General features: G+C 47.5%; 1 protein-coding gene across 1 annotated transcript in view; it reads left to right on the top strand.

The window, feature by feature from the left end:
• Window positions 1–21,735, top strand: part of CCDC61 (coiled-coil domain containing 61) — a 637,121-nt gene that overhangs the window by 76,857 nt on the left and 538,529 nt on the right. The window contains exon 4 of the mRNA XM_069207713.1: window positions 20,171–20,331. Within this exon, the coding sequence (XP_069063814.1) occupies window positions 20,171–20,331 (161 nt within the window). The remainder of the gene's footprint in view (window positions 1–20,170; window positions 20,332–21,735) is intronic.

Raw genomic sequence — 21,735 nt, 5'->3', positions numbered from 1 at the left:
GCCACAGGTCAGCACTAGACACACACCCTAAGCAGCACAGGGGTGGTCGGGTGCAGGGTGCAAACACAGACCTGGACGCCCAAAGCTTTTCAATAGGGGGACCCTGGGGGGTCCAGGGGGTGCAGGGGTCAGTTCCGGAAAGCCAAAAGCTGGACAAGTAAGAGAGGCGCCTACTGCACATTGGTGGACTGTCGATCGGATTCTCCAAGGCCAGGGGGCTGTGGATGGCGGGGTCTCCTTAGGTGTTGTGAATAGTTGTGCTGGCCAGGAGGGGTCAACCCAGGGTGGACTGTAGGTCAGAATTGCCTGGGGCCCTAATCTGGTCCGGTGGGCTACCTGGACTCGGGCCATGGGCGTTTGGTACAGAGTGGGCAGGGCTCGTGGATCCGGGGCGGTTTATGAGTCCTTTTGTAAGGTTTCGTCAGGACAGGGCCGCTGTCCTTAGGAGCTCTTGGGCCTCTGCTGGGCAGGCTGTCCTCTGGGAGTTTGTGGAGGTCATTGGTCCTGCAGGATGTCGTCTTTTTGTAGCAGGAGTCTTGAACCTTCAAACAGGCCGGTAGGGCTGGAGCAGTCAGTTGTCGTCTGGAGTTTTCACTGCTGGGGGTCGGCTTTGAGGTCCTCTTTCTTCAGGTCACCAGGAATCTGGTGGATAAGGTTCAGGGGTGCCCCTAAATACTAGATTTAGAGGCCTTACTAGGGTCAGAGGGCGTTAACCAATGGATACTTTCTCTGAGAGTGGCTGCACCCTTCCTATGGCCACTCCATTTTGGGAGGGGGGCACATTCCTAGCTCTATTGTTCCCTCTCCTCCAAACCAAGATGGGGTATTTTGCATGGAGGGGGTCACTTCAGCTCTGGACACCTTAGGGGTGGTCGTAGCTACAGTGGTCACTCATCCTTGTTTTACCTAATTTTCTCGCCGGACCTTCTGCCAAAAGTGGGGCTTGGTCCAGGGGGGAGAGGCATCTCCACTAGCTGGAGTGCCCTGAGGCACTGTAAAAGGAGGCCTGAGCCTTTGAGGCTCACCGCAAAGTGTTGCAGTTCCTAGAGGGGGGGGGGGGGGTGTGAAGCACCTCCGCCCAGAGCAGGCTTTGTTCTTGACCCCAGGGAGCACAAAGGCTCTCACTGCATGGGGTCAGAAACGTGTCTGTTAGTGGCAGGCTGGCACTGACTGGTCAGCCTTACACTAAAGGGTTGGGTACACTACAGGGGGCATGTCTGAGATCCACTCTGTGCATTTTACAATAAATCCAACCCTAGCATCAGTGTGGATTTATTGAGCTGAGAAGTTTGATACCAAACTTCCCAGACTTCAGTGTAGCCATCCTGGAGCTGTGGAGTTCGTAATGACAAACTCTCAACCTGTGTACTCAGTATTGCCAAACTGCACTTACAATGTCTAAGAATGGACTTATACTCTGTAGGGGCATATTGCTCATGCAGCTGTGCCCTCACTTATGGTATACTGCACCATGCCTTAGGGCTGGATGGCCTGCTAGAGGGGTGACTTACCTATGCCACAGGCAGTGGTTTGTGGGCATGGGGTGCCATGTTGACTTTACCTTTTTCTTTCCACCAACACATACAATCTGCAGTGGCAGTGCGCATGGGTTTGGTGAGGGTTCCCTTAGAGTGGCTAAATACATGCTGCAACCCTTAGGGACCCTCCCTGGCCACAGAGCCCTTGGTACCACTGGTACCTTTTACAAGGGACTTAGCTGTGTGCCATGGGTGTGCCAACTGTGGAAACAATGGCACAGTTTAGGTAAAGAACACTGGTACTGGGGCCTGGTTAGCAGGATCCCAGCACACACTCAGTCAAGTTAGCATCAATACCAGGCAAAAAGTGTGTGTAGGAGGGGAGGGGGGATAACCATGCCAAAAGGGGCACTTTCTTACACAACACCCTCCCAAACAAAAGAGGATGAGAATAACTTTTCCCAAGAGAGCCTTCATTGTCTAATTTGAAAAACCTGGAAAGTCCGCTGCATTGGCATGGGCAGTTTCAGGTCTCAGTTCCACTGAAAAGTCCATTCCCTGTAGAGAGATGGACCACCTCAAAAGTTTAGAGTTCTCACCTTTCATTTGCATCAACCATCTGAGAGGTCTGTGGTCAGTTTGAACAGTGAAATGAGTACCAAACAGGTATGATCTCATCTTCTTCAGGGACCAAATTACAGCAAATGCCTCCCTCTCAGTGGCACTCCAAGGCTGCCCCCTGGGGAGTAACCTCCTGCTAATAAAAGCAACAGGCTGGGCATGGCCATCATTGGTTTGAGACAGAACTGCTCATGTCCCATGTTCAGAAGCATCTTTTTGCTCAATGAACTGAATAGAGTAGTCTGTAGCTTTGCAAACTGGTGCTGATCACATTGCCTCTTTCAGGGTGCCAAAGGCATTTTAACAATTAATAGTCCAGTCTACTTTCTTGGGCATTTTCTTAGAGGTAAGTTCTGTGAGGTGGGTCACAGTGGATCCATACCCCTTCACAACCTTCCTGTAATAACCAGTCAAGCCAAGAAATGCCCTGGCTTGAGTCTTGTTTTTATGATCTTTGTGGTCCAGAATTGTCTGGATCTTGGGTTAGTAAGGGTTGACTTGGCCTCCACCTACAAGGTGGCTCAAGTATACAACAGTGCCTTGCCCTATCTGGCATTTGTCTGCCTTGATAGTGAGGCCTCAGCTTGCAGAGCCTGTAAAACCTTACCCAGGTGGACCAGGTGATCCTGCCAGGAGCAGCTAAAGACAGAAATATCATCTAGATATGCTGCACTGAGGGACTCCAAGCCATAAAGGACTTGATTCACCAACCTTTGGAAGGTGGCTGGAGCATTCTTTATACCAAAGGGCATAACATTGAACTAATAATGCCCATCAGGTGTGGAAAATGCAGTCTTTTTTCTTTTGCTTCTGGTGCCATGCAAATTTCCCAGTACCCGGCAGTCAAGTCAAAGGTTCTGAGAAACTTTGTTGCACCTAATGTGTCAATCAATTCATCAGCTCTTGGAATAGGGTGAGCATCTGTCTTAGTGACAGGGCTGAGACCTCTGTAGTCCACACAGAACCTCATTTCTTTCTTTCCACCCTGGGGGATGAGCTTTGGGAACTAAGACCACTGGGATAGCCCAGGGACTGTCAGAAGCTTCAATAACTCCTAAATCCAGCATCTTGTTGACTTCAACTTTGATGATCTCCTTAACTTGATCAGACTGCCAATAGAGCTTGAATTTTACAGGCAAGCTGTCTCCTGTGTCTACCTTATGGGTACACAGGTGTGTCTGCCCAGGGGTTAAGGAGAAGAGCTCTGCATACTGCTGTAGGACCTGCCTACAGTCAGCCTGTTGTTGGGCAGAGAGGGTGTCTGAGTAGACAATTGTATCATCTGACCCATCTTTAGGGTAGTAAGAAGGTCAAGAAGAGGTGCACTCTCTGCTTCCTGATCCTCATCAGTAACCATCAGCATGGTTACATCAGCTGTAGGAAAGTACCCTCTTTCTTGGCATGGTTACCCCCGTTTACTGCCTGTTGTCGGTGTTTTCGACTGTCTCTACTGGGATCCTGCTAACCAGGACACCAGTAGTTCTACTCTCTCCTGTAAAATGTACCTTTTTCTTCCAACAATTGGCATACTGCCCCCCCCCAATGTACCATGTAAGTCCCTAATATATGGTACCTAGGTACCCATGGCATTGGTGTGCCATAGGATCCCGATGGGCTGTAGCAGTTATTCTGCCACCCATAGGGAACCCATGCAAAGGGTTCTGCATGCCTGCCATTGCAGACTGCGTGAAACGGGTGCATGCATCCGTTTTCACTACAGGTCACTGCACCAGGTTGCTATAAGTCACCCCTATGTTAGGCCCTCTCAGGCCAGAGGGTAGGCTGCAGGTACCTGAGTGTCAGGGCACCCATGTACTAGCAGAGGTGCCCCCACAAACTCCAGATCCATTTTCCTGGATTTTGTGAGTGTGGGGACACCATTTTACTTGTGTACTGGACATAGGTCACTACCTGTGTCCAGCTACATAATGGTAACTCCGAACCTGTGCATGTTTGGTATTACAGACATCTGAATCACACCCCAATACTGTTGCAAGTATTAAAAGTATGATTCCATTCACTCTGGGGGCTCTTTAGAGGACCCTCAGCATTGCTACCACCAACTGTCTTACAGGGTTTTCTGGGCAGGCCAGGCTGCTGCCACTTCTCAGACAGGTTTCTGCCCTCCTGCTGCTTGATCTGATGAAGCCCAGGAAGGCAGAACAAAGGATTTCCTTTGGGAGAGGGAGTTAACACCCTCTCCCTTTGGAAATAGGTGTGACTGGCTTTGGAGGGGGAACCTCTCCAAGCCACTGGGATGCTTTGAAGGGCACATTTGGTTCCCTCAATGCATATACCAGTCCACACCGGTTCAGGGACCCCCAGTCCCTGTTCTGGTGCGAAACTGGACAATGGAAAGGGGAGTGACCACTCTCCTGTCCATCAGCACCCCAGGGGTGGTGCTCAGAGGTCCTCCAGAAGGGCCCTGGGTTCCGCCATCTTGTTTCGAAGGTTGGCAGGGAACTCTGGGAGCATCTGGGTGGCCAGTCCAGGCAGGTGATGTCAGAGTCCTCTCCTGATACCTGCTTACCTGGTTAGGTGACCAATCCCCCTTCCTTTCAGGGCTATTTAGGGTCTCTCTCTCTTGGGTTGGTCCTCAGATTTGGCTTGCAAGGCTCCATCGGGGTTCCTCTGCAACCTCCACTTTGACTTCTGGCCACTGGAACTGCGACTGGACCCTCCAGGAACTGACATCGCTGCAGACAATGAAGAAGTCTCTTCTTCAACATTGTTTCCACAACTCCTGCCAGCTTTGCAACAGTTCCCCAGCCGTGCATTCACAGAAGACAACAACTCTTCAGCCTGCACAAGAAGAAGGAATCTCCCTTGGAGTGAAGGATTCACTCCCCTGCAACCGCAGGCACCTACAGCAAACGACAACCGGCTGCGTGGATGTCCCCTCATCTTGAGCTGCGTGGATCCTGCATTACGGGTGGTGGTCCGGAGTAGTCCTCTAGGTCCCCTCTGCCAGCTGTCCAACTTTGGTTGCGGTAAGCCTTTGCCTTCCCGCGCAGGACAATACCCCCATGCACCGCATCTCTTGCAGCTGCCAAGGCTTATTGACATCTCCTCCAAGGGATCTTCAGGCTATGTGCAGCTCCACCCCCTAGCTCTCCTTCCTGCAACGTACAGCCTTCTGCTTGGTTCTCCAGCGGTGTGGGATTCTGTTTTGTAGTGCTGCGTGGGCTCCTTCAGCGACTCCTATGTCCCCGTCCTGTGGGACTCCGGTGGGTGCTGCCTCTGCTCCTGTGGACTCTATGATGCTGAGGGTCCCCTGTGACTCCCCCCTCCTCAGTTGAGTCTTCCTGGGCCCTGCTGGTCTCCTGCAGCACCACTTTTCCACTAACCTCGAGTTTGCCTTTGCCAAGGCTTGTTCGTGGACTTCCTGCACTAACCCCCATCTGCAGTCTTCACTCCAGCGTAGAACATCTTCTGCCTCCATCAGGAACTCTTCTCCAGCTCCAGGACTGCAGTACTGACCTTTTCTTTCTCGCCGTCGACCAACTCCTGCAAGTACAGCTGGGTGGGTAGTAGCTCCTACTCCTCCTGGACTCCACTGTGACTTTTGGACTTGGTCCTCTCTCTTCACAGGTCTTCTCCTCCAGGAATCCACTGCTGGTTTCTTGCAGTCTGGTCTGGGTGTCCTCTTTTTCTTCTTCTTCTTCCTCCTTTTGGGTGGTTTGGGGAAAATCCGGTGATTTACTCCTGCTTTCCTGGTCGCTGGGTGGTGTTGGTTTACTTACCTCCATGGTTTCTAGTAATCCGAGCTCCCCTCTACACTTTCCACTTACCTAGGTGGTGGTCTTGTGTTCTCAATCCATTTTTTAGTATCTGGTTTGTGCTCCTCCTAGGGTCACTATTGGTTATTGCTATTTGCACTGTCTTCTAACCTTTCCTATGCCTATTTCTCAGTATTAGTGTATATATTTAGTGTATTACTTGCCTCCTATTGGAGGGTTGCCTTCTAGTATTTTATGGTATTGTGTTCCAAAAATAAAGTAGCTTTATTTTTGTTGTCTGCTCATCCACAGCTACCTCTAGAGAGCCTGGCTTCTAGACACTGCCTACACTTCACTAAGACGAGAGACCTGGTGTAAGGTGTAAATACCTTTGGTACCCACCACACACCATGCCAGCTTCTTACATCAGCCCTGTCACAGAAAAGCTTGAGGCAGTTCACATGAATCACTCTGCTAGTGCCCAGGTCTACTAAGCAGGTGACCTCACTTTTCTTCTCTTGGATAGGGTAAAAGCCACTCCACTTGTCCTCAAGTGCCCTGGGAGACACAGGCTCTAGAACCCATACCTTTGTACCTGGTGTAAACTTCACCAATGCAGCCTTTTGGTCATACCACTGCTTCTGGAGGTTTTGGCTGGCCTCAAGGTTTTCGGATGCTTTTTCCATATACTCTGCCTCCTAGAGTAGAGGCCCAGTACATAGACCACCACATCTTGCTTAGCCTCGTGGAGAGATCTCTCCCAACCCTCTTTCCCAAGTGCAAGTGGTCCCCTAACAGGGTGGCCATGCAGAAGTTCAAAGGGGGGAAACCCCACTCCCTTCTGAGGCACCTCTCTGTAGGCAAAAAGCAAGCATGGCAAGAGGACATCCTTTCTCCTTTTGAGTTTTTCGGGGAGCCCCATGATCATGCTCTTCAATGTCTTTTTTTGAACCTTTCAACAAGTCCATTGGTTTGTGGGTGGTATTTTGTGGTGAACTTGTAAGTCACCCCACCCTCATTCTACATGTGGTTTTGGTAATCTGACATGAAGTTGGCACCTCTGTCAGAAACCCCCCATTAGGAAACCCTATCCTGGTAAAGATACCAATAAGTGCTTTGGCTGCTGCAGGAGGTGTAATAGACCTAAGGGAAATTGCTTCATGATACCTGGTAGCATGGTACTCTACTACCAATATATGTTGGTTTCCTGAGGCTGTGGGTGGTCCAAGTGGACCGACTGTGTCCACACCATCCCTTGTAAAAGGAACACCATCCACTAATAGTGGAATTAGAGGGGCTTTGGATTGCAACCTGCCTTACCACTGGCTTGGTAGGTGACACGGGAGCCGCAAAACTCCTCCATCTTTTGAGACATGTTGGGCCGATAGAAATGGCTGACTAGCCTATTCCACGTCGTAGTTTGGACCAGATGCCTAGCTAGGGGTGATGTCATGTGTTAAGGTGAGGATGAATTCCCTGAACTGCTGAGGCACTGCCACTGTCCTGGTTGCACCCGTTTTGTGCTCTCTGGCCTCAGTGCATAGCAGTCCCTCCTCCCAATAGACCCTGTGGGAACCACTGACATTTCCCTTTTCATGTGCAGCTGCTTGCTGCCTCAGGCCTTCAAAAGTGGGACACGTTCTCTGTCCCTGGCACAGCTCGTCCCTAGAGGGTCCCCTGAGCCCAAGAGATTTACCTGGTAAGGATCAAGTTCCATGGGCTTAGTTCCCTCAGAGGATGTTAAGACTTCTTCCTGAGAAGAGGATCCTTGTGCCTTTTGCTGTACAGAAGTTGGTCCCACGGTCTTCCTGCCCTTTCTCTTGGAAGGTTGGGCCATTATTCGAGGCTCCAACACTCCTTCTTGGTCACCCTGTACTCAGCTTTGTGTTCTAGTTTTCACACACACCGCCTCTGGGATTCCCAGCATGGGTGCATGGGGTTTGAGTTCTACCTCATCCCAAGCTGAGGATTCCAGGTCACTCACTAGCAGACATTCAACAGGGATTGCAGAAGAGACCACTACCTGTTTCAGGCCAGTAACCCCTCCACATTCTAAGGCCATCATAACCATGATATGGACCTTAATTGCATTGTCAGCATTGTTTACTGGATAAGTTTGTTCAGCCAGATACTGTCTTGGGGAAACTTGTTTTGCTGTCACCATTATGACACTGGCACCCGTATCCATCAGAGCTTCTACCTTCGTCCCATTAATCAAGGGATACTGTCTGTATCTGTTCATATTAAGGGCCCAGACAGCAAGAGTGCCTACATCTACCCCACCCTCAGAAACTAAGGTAGCTTCAGTGTGAACCCTGATTTGCTCTGGGCACACTGCTGATCCCACCTGGAGACTGGCTATACTAGATCTAGCTGGAGTTGTACCAAGGGGATCCTTTTTGGGACAGGTCAAGTCTCAAGTTTGCTGTCCATTCTGCCAACATTTGAAACACCAGGCCTTTTTGGGATAAAAGGTTTTACCTTTGTACCCATGTGAAGATTGTGAAGAGGCTCGGGGCCCACCCTTCGCTCAGCTTTTTGAGGGCCTTTAGAAGACTCTTTACTTTAATCCTTAGGTGTCTCACCACCCTTCTCCTGGGAAGGCTTTGTAACCCCTTTCTTTGGGTCACCTCCAGTAGAAGTCTTGGTCACCCTAGTCTTGACCCAATGGTCTGCCTTCTTTCCCAATTCTTGGGTAGAAATTTGACCTAGGTCTAACAGACATTGATGCAACTTGTCATTGAAGCAGTTACTCAAAAGGTGTTCTTTCATAAACAAGTTATAAAGCTCATCATAGTCATGCACTTCATTTCCAGTTATCCAACCATCTAATGCTTTCACTGAGTAGTCTACAAAATCAACCCAGGACTGGCTTGAGGTTTTGTGAGCCCCCACAAACCTAATTCTATACTCCCAGTGGTGAATCCAAAGTCCTCAATCAGGGTAGCCTTCATGTGGTCATAGGATTCAGCATCTGCACCAGTGAGTGTGAGGAGCCTATCCCTACACCTACCAGTGAATAGGTCCCAAAGGAGAGCTCCCGAGAGAGACTTTTCCAATCTTCTGGTTCCACAAGCCCTCTCAAAGGCTTGGTGATGTCATCACCTTCCACATACGTGAGGAATTCCCTTTGGGATTTTTAGGGGTATCAGAGTGCTCTCTCCCCCTAGGTACTAAGTTGCTGCCAACATTAATGGGTGCTAAGCCCATTTCTGATCTCTCCCTTTCTGTAGCCAGGAGCTGACTCTCCAAAGCTAATCTTTTGGCCATCCTTGCTAAAAGAAGGTCCTCTTCACTGAGGCTTCGCTCAGTGTTCCCAATTGAACTAGACTCCCCTGTGGGAGATTGAGATCTTGTGACTACTATCCTTGGAGTCGGGGGCATAGAGGCCCTGTCGTTCCTAGTTAGGTTAGGAGGGGGGAGGCCAACCTTGTAATCTCTAGCTTCTTCCCCATCTAATGGGAGGTCTTCCTCCTCAGTTGGGTGTTCCTTTGCATACAATGTCAGGTGCTCCTGGACCACAATCTTGATAGGGTTGGAACCAGTTTTAATCTGTTTCAGCCATACAGAGGGACTTTAGCTTTCTCATCACAAGTTGGAGAGGGGGTGAGGATGAGTTTCACAGCCATGTCCTCTGAGCTACTCATTTTGTTACTAAGGTTGGTGATTTCTTTTAGTGACTAAAAATTACTTCTAGTTACTTACCTCTAACTATAGCATTTACTTTTAAGATTTAAAAGTTACCAAAGGGGACTTAAGCAAGGCTATAGAATCTAAAGGCGATTTTATGGGTGCAGGGATCTCCTTGGGCATCGTGAATCTTCGTCGTATCGGGTCACGGTCAGGGGGGTCCTCAGGATTCAGGCTGCAGGTGCCATTGTGCTGGCCAGGAGGGGTCAACCCAGGGTGGACCTGAGGTCTGAATCACCTGGGGACCTTCTCTGGTCTGGTGGGCCACCTGGACTCTGGCCGTGGGCATCTTTTGCAGAGTGGGCAGGGCTTGCAGATCTGGGGTGGTCCTGGAGTCCTTTTGGAGGGTTTCTTCTGGACAGGGCCGCTGTCCTCAGGAGTTCTTGGTCCTCTGCTGGGCAAGCAATCCTCTGGGGGTTTATGGAGGTCACTGGTCCTGCAGGACGCTTTGCCTTTTTTGTAGCAGGAGTCTTGAAGCTGCAGACAGGCAGTTGTCGCCTGGAGACTTACCTGCTGGGGGTCGGCTTTGCAGTCCTTTCTTCTTTTTTGAGGTCACCAGAAATCTGTTGAGTAAGGTTCAGGGGTGCCCCTAAATACTAGATTTAGGGGCGTTACAGGGGTCCGAGGGCAGTAGCCTATGGCTACTGTCCCTGAGGGTGGCTACACCCTTCCTGTGCTCACTCCCTTTGGGGAGGGGTGCACATTCCTATTCCTATTGGTCCCTCTCCTCCAAATCAAGATGGAGGAATTTGTAAGGAGGGGGTCACCTCTGGCCGGTACACCTTAGGGGTGGTCCTAGTTGCAGTGGTCACTCCTCCTTGTTTTACCTAATGTTTCTGCTGGACCTGCCGCGAAAAGTGGGGCTTGGTCTGTGGGGGGTGGGGTGGGCGGGAATCTCCCCTAGCTGGAGTGTTCTGGGGCACTGTAACAGGAGGCCTGAGCTGTTGAGGCTCACTGCCAAGTGTTGCAGTTCATGCAAGGGGGAGGTGTGAAGCACCTCCACCCAGAACAGGCTTTGTTATTGCCCCAAAGAGCACAAAGGCTTTCACCCAATGGGGTCAGAAACCTGTCTGTTAGTAGCAGGCTGGCACAGACTGGTCCGCCTTTCACCAAAGGGTTGGGTAAACTACAGGGGACTTCTCTAAGATGCCCTCTGTGTGCATTTTACAATAAATCAAACACTGGCATCAGTGTGGGTTTATTGTGCTGAGAAGATTGGTATCAAGCTTACCAGCCTTCAGTGAAGCCATCATGGAGCTGTGGAGTTCATAATGACAAACTCCCAGCCCATGCACTTAATATGACCACACTACACTTACAATGTCTAAGAATGGACTTCGTGTAGGGGCATATTGCTCATGCAGTTATGCCCTCGCCTGTGGTACAGTGCACTCTGCCTTGAGGCTGTAAGGCCTGCCAGAAGGATGACTTACCTGTGCAACAGTCAGTGGTTTGTGGGCATGCCACCCTGGGAGGGGTGCCATGTCGACTTCACTGTTTTCTTCCCACCAACCTATATAATCTGCAGTGGCAGTGTGCATGGGTTTGGTGAGAGGTCCCTTGGGTGGCACAATACAGGGTGCAGCCCTTAGGGACCCTCCCTGGCCATAGAGCCCTTGGTACTACTGGTACCTTTTACAAGGGACTTAGGTGAGTGCCAGGGGTGTGCCAATTGTGGAAACAATGGTACAGTTTAGGGAAAGAACACTGGTGCTGCGGCCTGGCTATCAGGATCCCATTACACACTCAGTCAAGTTAGAATCAATAGCAGGCAAAAAGTGTGTGTGTATGTGTGGTGGTGGTGGTGGTGGGGGGGGGGTTACCCATGCCAAAAGGGGCACTTTTCTACAATATAGACCTGTATTCGCTCAAGATGACAAAAATAAAGTGCCTTGAAAGTCGTAGCTCCGTAATATCGTATATCTTGTAATATATAGAATTGCATTTATTTAAAACTGGCATTTTGGGACTAAGGCACGGTAAGTTAAGAAACTTGGCATTCGCTATCGGTACAAGAGTGTCCAGAGTTTGCTTTCCAATGTCCACGCAGTGTGGTGAAGTGAATGTCCGTGTGCGTACTCTAGGCATCAGCCAACCATCGGGTCTGATGGCTACCTGCACCTATATAATGTTAAATGGCAAGATGTTGCAGGGGTTCCATTTGCATTTTTCCCAATAAAAGAAGCATCCAACAGAAATTGTCCATGGCAGAAGTCCAAAGTCAGTCAACAGATCCTCTGTGGATAGGGGGATTCAGTCACAATATAACTTGCCCATACTATGTATTCCCGCTGCATGCCATGGTGCTAATTTTCAAAAGGCGGTTGACCCACGTGGCAGACCAAGTAGTGGCAATGCCGGGGCGTAAGGCCAGCTTGACCGAGTGATAAAAATGGCCCTTCAAAAGCATTGATAAGCGACCTGGAGGAGAGGTGGACTCAGCAGTGGTACCTTAATGAGGGGATGGAAAATGGTAAGTAACCGTTCCAAGTCCCACTGGGGAAGGAGTGCTGTTGTATCTGCTGGATTGCAGCCCCACAAACCAGAATGCCACCCCCTTTAGTTGGGAGACGAGATAATAATGCTAGAGATTACGTACACTGAGCCGCCATAGTCTGCCAGGAGATAAAGTTTGTTCTACTCTATGATGTGTATTGTGCCAGATAAGGTCACCTATCAGATGTCCCAAAGAAAGAAGGACCAGTGCCTAAAGAGAGGAAGATTGGCAAAGTAATACAAGAGTCTTGGTAATACAATCATTTTCCTTAGTGCCACCCTTCCCACCACTGATAGTAGCAGAGTTTGCCAGAATGACATGAAGAATGTCTCTCTTACAATTGTTGACTCTGGACCCCTTGAATGCTTCAGCAACAACTCTGTAGAAAAGACATCCATGACATGACCGTCAAGGACATAACAGTTGGTGACAGAGCTTGTTGCACCCACCTTTTGACAATTAAAGGCGTCATCAGCTCTACCTTACCACATTCTGAAATGAGAGCTGGAAGAGAATGTCTGTGACTTTGCACCAGACATTGCATATAGTCCAACGCAGTATGATGTACACTGTGTCCTGGATTTTGAGGATAGAATAAATTAGGAGTCTTATCGCAAATATGGTTATCAACAAGATTGCGTATCTTATGATGCACACTCCTATGTACCTCCTCAATAGAGTAGAGTGTGAGTGGTAGTACTGGTGCTTGTAGGTTTTCTGTTTACATTACAACAAATGATGAACACTTTTCAGTCATACCTCCTCGTTTGCTTTAACCTCCACCAACTCCCTCACCTTCAAGGGAACAATCTTCCAAACCCTTTAATAGACCTCTTGTCTCACCAATTTCTGAGGGTATTAATGATGAAGATTTGGCTAATTCTATGTATTCAGTTGTGTACGAGGAGGAAAAAGAAATTCTGTAAGGAGATGTTAGCGAAATTAATGAAAAGATTACTTCATCATTCTACAGAATTTAACAACCTGACAAATCAGCCATATTTGTCAGATGACATTCACATTTTCATGCCTTACTGGAGAGGGCTGCTAAGAAGTTACATTTACCATTGTCAGGATTTTGTCTGATCTGAAGGGCTAAAACTAATGAAGACCCTTCCTACTATTCCAGCAGTGATACCACACCTACAGAAATAATATAAAGTCCCAGAATCAGCTCTAGTGTGTCTTACCGGCCATCCAAAGCTGGACTCTGTGATCACTTCTGCTGATTAATGTAGATCTAAAAACCCCATCATACTACCCTCTGGTCTTCCAGACAGGGATAGCAGGCTTATTGATAATTTGGGCTGCAAAATCGGTTTAATGGCATCATCATTTATAAAGAGGCCAATACTCCAGCACTTATAGGACATTATAGTTGCTAGATATGGCACAATATTACAACATTGCTAGAATGTATTCCTGAGGATAAAAAAGAGGTTGCTAATGAGCAATTCTCAATGAAGGAGAAATTACATTGGTGGCCATTATTAATGCAACAGTGGACGTCTCATACGGGATTCTCACCAGTTTGCGATGAGAAGCTGTTTTTAGAAGGTAAGGCTGGCTCATATCATCAGCCTTCCATCTGGAAGTTAAATCTAAAATACTTGACATGACTGTCGACTGTCTTCCACTGTTTGGAAAGCATGTGAACGATGGCCTGAAAGTCGATCTGGTTTGCCTGTTTTTGGTGGCTTACACAGATCTCAATGCTTATGGGTAGGTGTCAACCAATATGTGGGAGAAAGTCTGTCATAGTACCCCAGAGACAATCTGACTATAACCAAGGTTACACCACCAACCTTCACCAAAAGCAAGAATATGAAAGGTCATCAGGATGAAAAAGGAGCTCCTCTCAATCACAATCAAATGAGAGCCAAAAGAGAGCTTGACTCATAGTTGCCCTACCTTCTGTATCAATCACAGAAGGTGGAAGGGAGAACTTCCTTTTTTGATTCCTCATGGAGGTCCGTAACTTCAGATTTGTAGTGTGGCAGATTGCTCATACAGGTCATACATTAGTTTTTCCTAGAACCCCCCTGCATGCCCTCCCAAAAAGAAACCTCAATTCCTTCTGGGATTTTACTGAAGTTTACTCTTGATAAAAAAGAAGACTGGGCAGTGTAGACCCATTCTAGACCTCCAGACAACTGAATACGTTTCTGAACATAATCTTTTTGCATGATCACATTTCAGGGGATGGTCCCTTTTCTGGATCACCGGGAAGAACTCCTGAACACCCTGGATCTTCAGGATACATTCTTTCACATAGCTATCCCCTGGAATTATAGAAGATACGCCTGCTTTTCTGTGGCAGGACAGCATCATCAGTTCATGGCAGTCCCTTCCGGCCTCCAGTCAGCACCCAGGATTTTCACTAAATGCGTATTACCAGTTGCTGCCTTCTTCTGGCAATAAAGTCACCTAGTGTACCAATCCTTGGACGACTGGCTCATCATGGCACCATCAAAGGAAGAAGCAACTGCTTTTATTACCGCCTGTATCAATCTATTTTAGAGTTTGGGTCTCAGAGCCCTACACAAAAATCTCATTTGAGGTTGCGATACTCGAAGCACAGTTTGGAAAGTGTCTTGTTGGAAAGAGCAATCGAGCTCCAAGCCATGGTGATGAGCTGGTCCACAAAGCAATTGGTAACAGTCAGATAATACAAGTCCTTGTTAGGCCTGATGTAATCCTGTTTTGGCCTCATTCCCCTCTGCAGACTCTGAATGAGACCTGTCCAACAAGTACTGGGGGCTCAATGGAAACAGATTGAAGGCTTATGAAGTTCAAGTCGCAAGACGACAGAAGCAAACACTGTTGTGGTGGAGATTCCCTACCAATCTTAAGACAGGACTTGTGTTTCAAACTGTAACACAAATAATTGTGTAAATGGAAGGTTGAGGAGCTCACCTGCAAGAACTATTAACCAGAGGCCTCTGGTTGGATACAGAAAGTTGTTTCACATCAATGTGTTGAGTGCTAACCCATAAGACTAGGCCTCCATGTGTTTCTCCTGAGACTAGCAGGGCAGGCAGTTGTAATCAGAAAATACAACATCTATGTTCTACATATTCTAACAAGGTAGAACACAGTCCGGACCTCTCAGAAAAGGCTCCACTGCTATGGGACTGGGACATTTTTCACAATATCGGCATGGCTGTGGAGCACCAGCCAGGTCACGAAACAGTCAGGCTGATGGATGCACTCAGTCAACAACTGTCAGATTTCCACATGTTGGAGTTGAACCAAAACCAAGTTCATTATATATTCTGATAATGGGGACTTCCCATGATTGATATTCGCTATGCAGAGCAGCAAGAAATGTCAGTAATTCGGAAGCAGATTTTGCTATTTAAGAACTGTGGGCAATGCCTTTTTGATCAGAAGGCTCAAAATCTTTGCTTGCGCCTTTGCTCTTTTTTCCTCCTGATCCCCAGGGTGCTGAAGAAGGCAAAGACAGAACATTACACTGCGATCTTCATTACTCCAGCATGGCCACACCAATACTAGTACAGTAAACTCCTGCAACTCTCCGGACATTGTGTGATCTCTCTGAAATTGCACGCCAATCTGCTCTACAGGCACCACGGAGAGCTGCTTCACCAGGACTCCAAATCGCTAAACCTGACAGAAAAGTATCTGACTATTTAGAGTTCAGCCACTGGGATCTTCTGCAAAACTGTAGGTATATCATAGCACAGGCACACGCTCTTTCAACTACGAAAGATTACAATGGCAAGTGAAAGCCCTTGTGTATGGTGCAAGACTAAAGGTTTTCATCCACTTCAAATAGAACCTCATCCAATACTCTTATCCTTTTTGGATCTAGCTACAAGTGGACTTAAATATTCATCAGTATGAACCACTGGTGGCCAGACTGTGACAGCATCACTCTTAACCAGGGGCAGCTCCTCCATTAGGGTGGAGGAGCGTCTCCCCCTGCCAGCAGCTGCAAAACCTTTAAAAGAAAAGGATAATAAACTTGTGTTTCATCCTTTTTTTTTCTTTTTAAAGGGACAGGGCCATGGGGGTGACAAGCAGTGAGTGGGAGAGCTCAGCATCCCCGTCACTGTACATGTATGTTTGTCTGACCGTCTCGGGCCGGCCAAAGACACATGCGCAGTAGGCTCTCTCAAGCCCGGCACTGTGTTGCCGGGCTTGAGAGATCCTGCTTTGAGCATCGTCAGGATTGGCCGCAGGGCAGGCTAGGAGCCTGTACCTGCAGCCTGGAACAGCGAGGGACAGAAGAGCAGCACGAGGTGGAGCAAGTAAGAGTTTTTCTTTCTTTTTAATTACATTTTTATTTGCGCCTGCATCTTCTCATTGTCACAAGCCGCGACTGCTCTCAGCGTGGACTGGAATGCACTCCCCAAACAATCCTAGTATCCATCTATGTAGACGATCACCTTATACCATGGGTCTCCAACGTTTTCGATAAAAGGAGCTACTTATGTTCAATGAATTGCATCCTGAGCTACTAACGTTATTAGTGTTGTAATAGTGAACATATCAGACAATATTACATTACTGCCCAATATTTGCAAGATTGCTAGCAGTGATCACCTCAGTGCAACAGGCAGGGTTCTCAACAGCAATGTAAAAAAATACATTGACAGTTTTTAATGCTTTTCCTTAGGTAATACATTATAGCTTTTTTTTTTTTAACATATTTTATTGTTTTCATAAATATAAGAAACAATGGAGAGCACACAAGGCATATATTGTTTTACATGTGCATTTTGAACCGAATTATATGCTATTACATTCTGTGTGTCTTTACATATCAACTCTTTTGTCCTTAAACTGTCACGGTCAGTATGTCATATATGGTGGACTACGTGCATTATTGTGGTGGCGTGTTCAAGTTAGTATGTCACCTTGTGTTCTTTACATCGAACATTATTTTTAACTACCAACTATTGACCACTAATCAGACATCTTGGTGTTGAGGATAGATTTTCTATCGCTGCATTCTTGACTGTTATCAATTATTATACATTATTGATGTAAGTAAGAAACAAATTCTGGGGGGGTGGGAGCGTCTCGTCTATTTTATTATGTACTTAGTGATTATTATCTTATGGGTATCATTGCGATGCATCCACGCCATTTTCACCTTTATCCAATGTTATGAACTTTTCTACTAATTCATCCCATTCCTGGGCTATTGGGTATTTCCTACATCCGTCATTTTCTTCTCTTCTAAGGTAAACTCCTTCTGCTTTACCCCATTCTATTACCTCCGCCCTCCATTGGCTCACCGTGGGTGCTGTCATGGCTTTCCATCTCCTAGTCAGTAGGCGTTTAGCCAATAGGAGTGCTAGGTTTATCCATCTAGGGAGAACTTTATTTTTTGGGGGACGCGGGAGCATTCCCAGTATACATGTCTCCATTTTACAGTATATAGTCTTCCCTGCTAGTGTATTTAGGGAGTTGGTTATATTTTCACAGTATTCAGAGATGGCGTGGCAGTTCTAGAACGTGTGTGAGTCCCGCATCCTCCTCCCTGCATCTGGGGCATGTTGAGGGCAGTTCCGGGTATAAGATATGTAGTCTGTGTGGGGTAAGATATGCTCTGTGAAGTATAGCGTATTGAATGAATGTAAATCTTATATTACGGGATATTTGGCTTGGGTAGTTTAGTATGTTAGTCCACTCCTCTTCTGATATCTCTCTTCCTACGTCTGTTTCCCATTTGATTTTTTATTCCGTCAGGGGTTTGGATAGGTGAGTTTTCAGTCCTTTATACAGCCACTTGACCATATGTGTCCCTTGACCTATAGTATATATGGAGTGTACCAGTGCATGTGCATGTGTAGGTGGTTCTGTGTTATTCGGGGCCCAGTATTTAGTGACGTAATGCGTAATACTAGCATGTAGGAGGAAAAGCGAGGTTGACAGGTTGTGTTCATGGATGTAGTCAGTGTGTGTTAGTAAACGTTGGTCTTTAAACAAAGAACCTATGAACTCTACACCTTCTAATACATTATAGCTATGGTGTTCCCGGCACTAGGTTAATATTATTAGTAATATGTCTCACAATATTACACTATTTATTACTTAAATATCAATTTTAAATATATTAATTTAGGCCTTTTTTTATTCAACATTCAAATATTAGCGTACGAGTTCCAAAAATACACACACTTTTTATCTAATGTACACACTCAATTTTGGTATACATATTATTATATTTCAACCAAGCAAAAGCTTCTAGTTTAATAAACTGGGCTGCGCATAGGAGAGCTACTCACAGGTAGCTCGTTGGAGAAGTGTGCCTTATACATCTGAAGTCTGGCAACTAACCTTGCTCCTGATATCAGGGAAATTATCAATTTTGGAGACTATGCCAGAATCACTTTCCCCGTTGCTCCGCCAACATTTCATGCCTCAGGGTTAATGTTCACTGATGCCGTGCAGCCCGCACTGCGTGATCTGCTGAACTAGATACCACCATTGGTGAGGAACAGCGGCGAAATTGCTGTGCCTAGTCCACTGCCCTTTCCTCAACTATAGACTTTGTTGTTTATAAAGTTTCACAAAGTCCACTGTACACCTGTCAAGATGTGCAGGATGAGCCTAATGGAGAGTGTTTGCTGTCTACACTATGGCCCGCTTCCTGCTTCCTTTCTGCACTTGGCTTGGGAATGCTCTGCAATCCCTGACTTCTAGACAAAGGTCTTTGACACTATAGAGACAGTCCCCGAGTTTGCACCTAGATGGACCCCAATGATCACTTTTCTTGTTCATGTTAAGGGCCTGCCCTTACCTGTCTGCAAACTCACTGCAATTCTGCAGCTATCAGCTAAACAGAGGGTTGGTGTCATCTGGGGTAGGCATATTGCACCCCGACACAATCATTGGCTGAGTTCTGCGGCTTACTGTCAAGAGCAATTAGAGTAGTATTGGGACTTAACGCCTGTGAATTAGAGACCTAGAGACATATGGAGCCCACTGGTGACCTTTCTGGCCGTGAGAGGGGCCATGACCTCACTGCAAAGATGCACTGATCCACATACAGATGGCCCGTGCTTGCCTCGGCTGCACCAGACGATCCCCATTGCAACAACTAGAAAAGTACCATAACGCAAATGTGCGGAGGTGCTCAGATCTAACCCCCTCCCTTAGGATAGTTGGATGAATAATCTCGTCTGTGAAATTTGTCTACGTGTTACAAAGCCACATGCCACACTCTCCGCTAATATATTCTGAAACAAACCGGCCTATTTGACTGTACCGTGCTCTATATTGTGACCTCAAAACCATGTTTGCTGTAGTAAATACTGTGCACTCTTTTGTGTTCTGTTTCAGTCTGGTGCTAAAAAAAATATTAATCCGTACATATAGCGGTGTTCATTATCTTTATTCCAAAATATGGAAGTAAGTTTCTGAAATGTAGGGTTAGGATTTTGTTGGTATAGCAGTCAATCCAAGAATTGTCCTAGCACCATGCAGCCCAAAATCGCCCCACATTTAGTCACTCAATGTTTTGTTATTCAGTGGGCGTTTGTCACTGGATCTGCCAAATCTATTTAAAAATTGTCTGCAATGAGAGATATATGATTACAGACATCCCCTGCTTCAAGTTCCCTTTTGTAAGGGTTCAGAAAGGATCATCTCTGCCAGAAGTTTGATTGCTTAGGCCAACAGGAACTGTAGCGAAGAACATTCCAGTAATTCTGATTCTAGAAAATGGGGCTAAGATTATTTGCCCACTAAAGATCAGAAGCAAGGGGAAGGTTGATCCTGACTAGCACTGCAAAAATAAAGGGCCATTCAATGTAGTTGGAGGCTCATGAGTAGTGACGGTAATCAATGTGGAGCAGGCCTTCAGTCGCATCCGCCACTGCTTGTACTGTTAGGAGGGCTTATGTTGCCCCCAAACCACCCGACGGGATGAAAGACCTGTTAAATTAGTGTGAATCAAGTTAGCTGTATATTCTTCTCTTCTGGTTGAAATTAGTTTCATTATAATTCCAATCCTGGTGTTAGGGGACTGATTTGTTAAGCCTTTCTTAAGAAAAAAAGTTTGGTACTGATTAAGAAGGTTGTGATGATGGACATGTAAGGTTGTAGGTAAGAGGGCACAATATGTGCCTTTTCTCCTAACTTGTGTGTACTGTATATATCTAAGCTATGCTTTTTTCCATCTCGTGTAGAGCAGTGAGTCTGTCACCCTTGACCTTCTCACATACACTGACCTGGAACTGCTGAGGAACAGGAAGGTTGGTGTTGCAACACGACATGCTCCAGGGCCAAAATCCTCAACTCTGAATTCTAAGCGCTACCTCATTCTCATCTACTCAGTGGAGTTTGACAGGTAAATGATGCATGTGTCAGTATATGCATGTCTGCATGTTCACCTTGCAGCTGTAAATTAATTTTTGTATGGCCCGCTTCTTCCGTATGTGTGACCTTGTTATGCCAATATAGTCAGTGGTTGAGGATCACTAGATGTTTGAAGACGAGCCTCTGATTCTGGGTTGAATAATGTAGATGGATTTAAAAACTGGTAAGGATGATATACGGTGTGGTTGGGTAATGCATAATTGTGCTGTTAGGTGTTGCTATGTCAATCTCTCTCTGTTACAATGTGCAGCCCTGCGCCATACCTACATGAGCCCCCTCGCTAACATCGTACGCAAGCACCACATCATCATTACCTCCTACGCCGACGACACCCAACTTATACTCTCGCTCACCAAGGACCCCGCCAGCGCCAAGACCAACCTACAAGAGGGTATGAAGGACGTCGCAGATTGGATGAGGCTCAGCCGCCTAAAGCTGAACTCTGGAAAAAACTGAAGTCCTCATCCTCGGCAACACCCCGTCCGCCTGGGACGACTCCTGGTGGCCCACGGCCCTCGGCACCGCACCGACCCCCGCAGACCACGCCCGCAACCTCGGCTTCATCTTGGACCCCCTTCTCACCATGACCAAGCAAGTCAACGCCGTGTCCTCCGCCTGCTTCCTCACCCTCCGCATGCTCCGCAAGATCTTCCGCTGGATCCCCGCCGACACCAGAAAAACCGTGACCCACGCCCTCGTCACGAGCCGCCTGGACTACGGCAACACCCTCTACGCTGGGACCACCGCCAAACTCCAAAATCGCCTGCAACGCATTCAAAACGCCTCAGCCCGCCTCATCCTCGACGTACCCCGCAACAGCCACATCTCCGCACACCTGAGACACCTGCATTGGCTCCCAGTCAGCAAAAGGATCACCTTCCGACTTCTCACCCACGCACACAAAGCCCTCCACGACAAGGGACCGGAATACCTCAACAGACGCCTCAACTTCTACGTCCCCACCCGCCCCCTCCGCTCCTCTGGCCTCGCACTTGCCGCCGTCCCTCGCATCCGACGCTCCACGGCGGGTGGGAGATCTTTCTCCTTCCTGGCGGCCAAGACCTGGAACTCCCTCCCCACCAGCCTCAGGACCACCCAGGACCACTCCGCTTTCCGGAGACTCCTAAAGACCTGGCTGTTCGAGCAGCGATAACCACCCCCTTTGTCCCTAGCGCCTTGAGACCCGCACGGGTGAGTAGCGCGCTTTATAAATGCTAATGATTTGATTTGATACCTTGTAATTTTCTTCCATTTACCTTGTTAGTCTCACACTTCCCCCCCCTGCTTGTGACAATTTCTCCCTTCCCCAGCTACTGGCCCTACCGGTTTCCTGATCATGTGCCTGTCTGAAATTATTTGAATGTGTTTTTGTATG

This window comes from Pleurodeles waltl, chromosome 9 (genome assembly GCF_031143425.1).
Source record: "Pleurodeles waltl isolate 20211129_DDA chromosome 9, aPleWal1.hap1.20221129, whole genome shotgun sequence".
Classification (NCBI taxonomy): domain Eukaryota; kingdom Metazoa; phylum Chordata; class Amphibia; order Caudata; family Salamandridae; genus Pleurodeles; species Pleurodeles waltl.
Note: the sequence above shows the minus strand (reverse complement) of the source record. Positions and strands in the feature narration are given on the sequence as shown.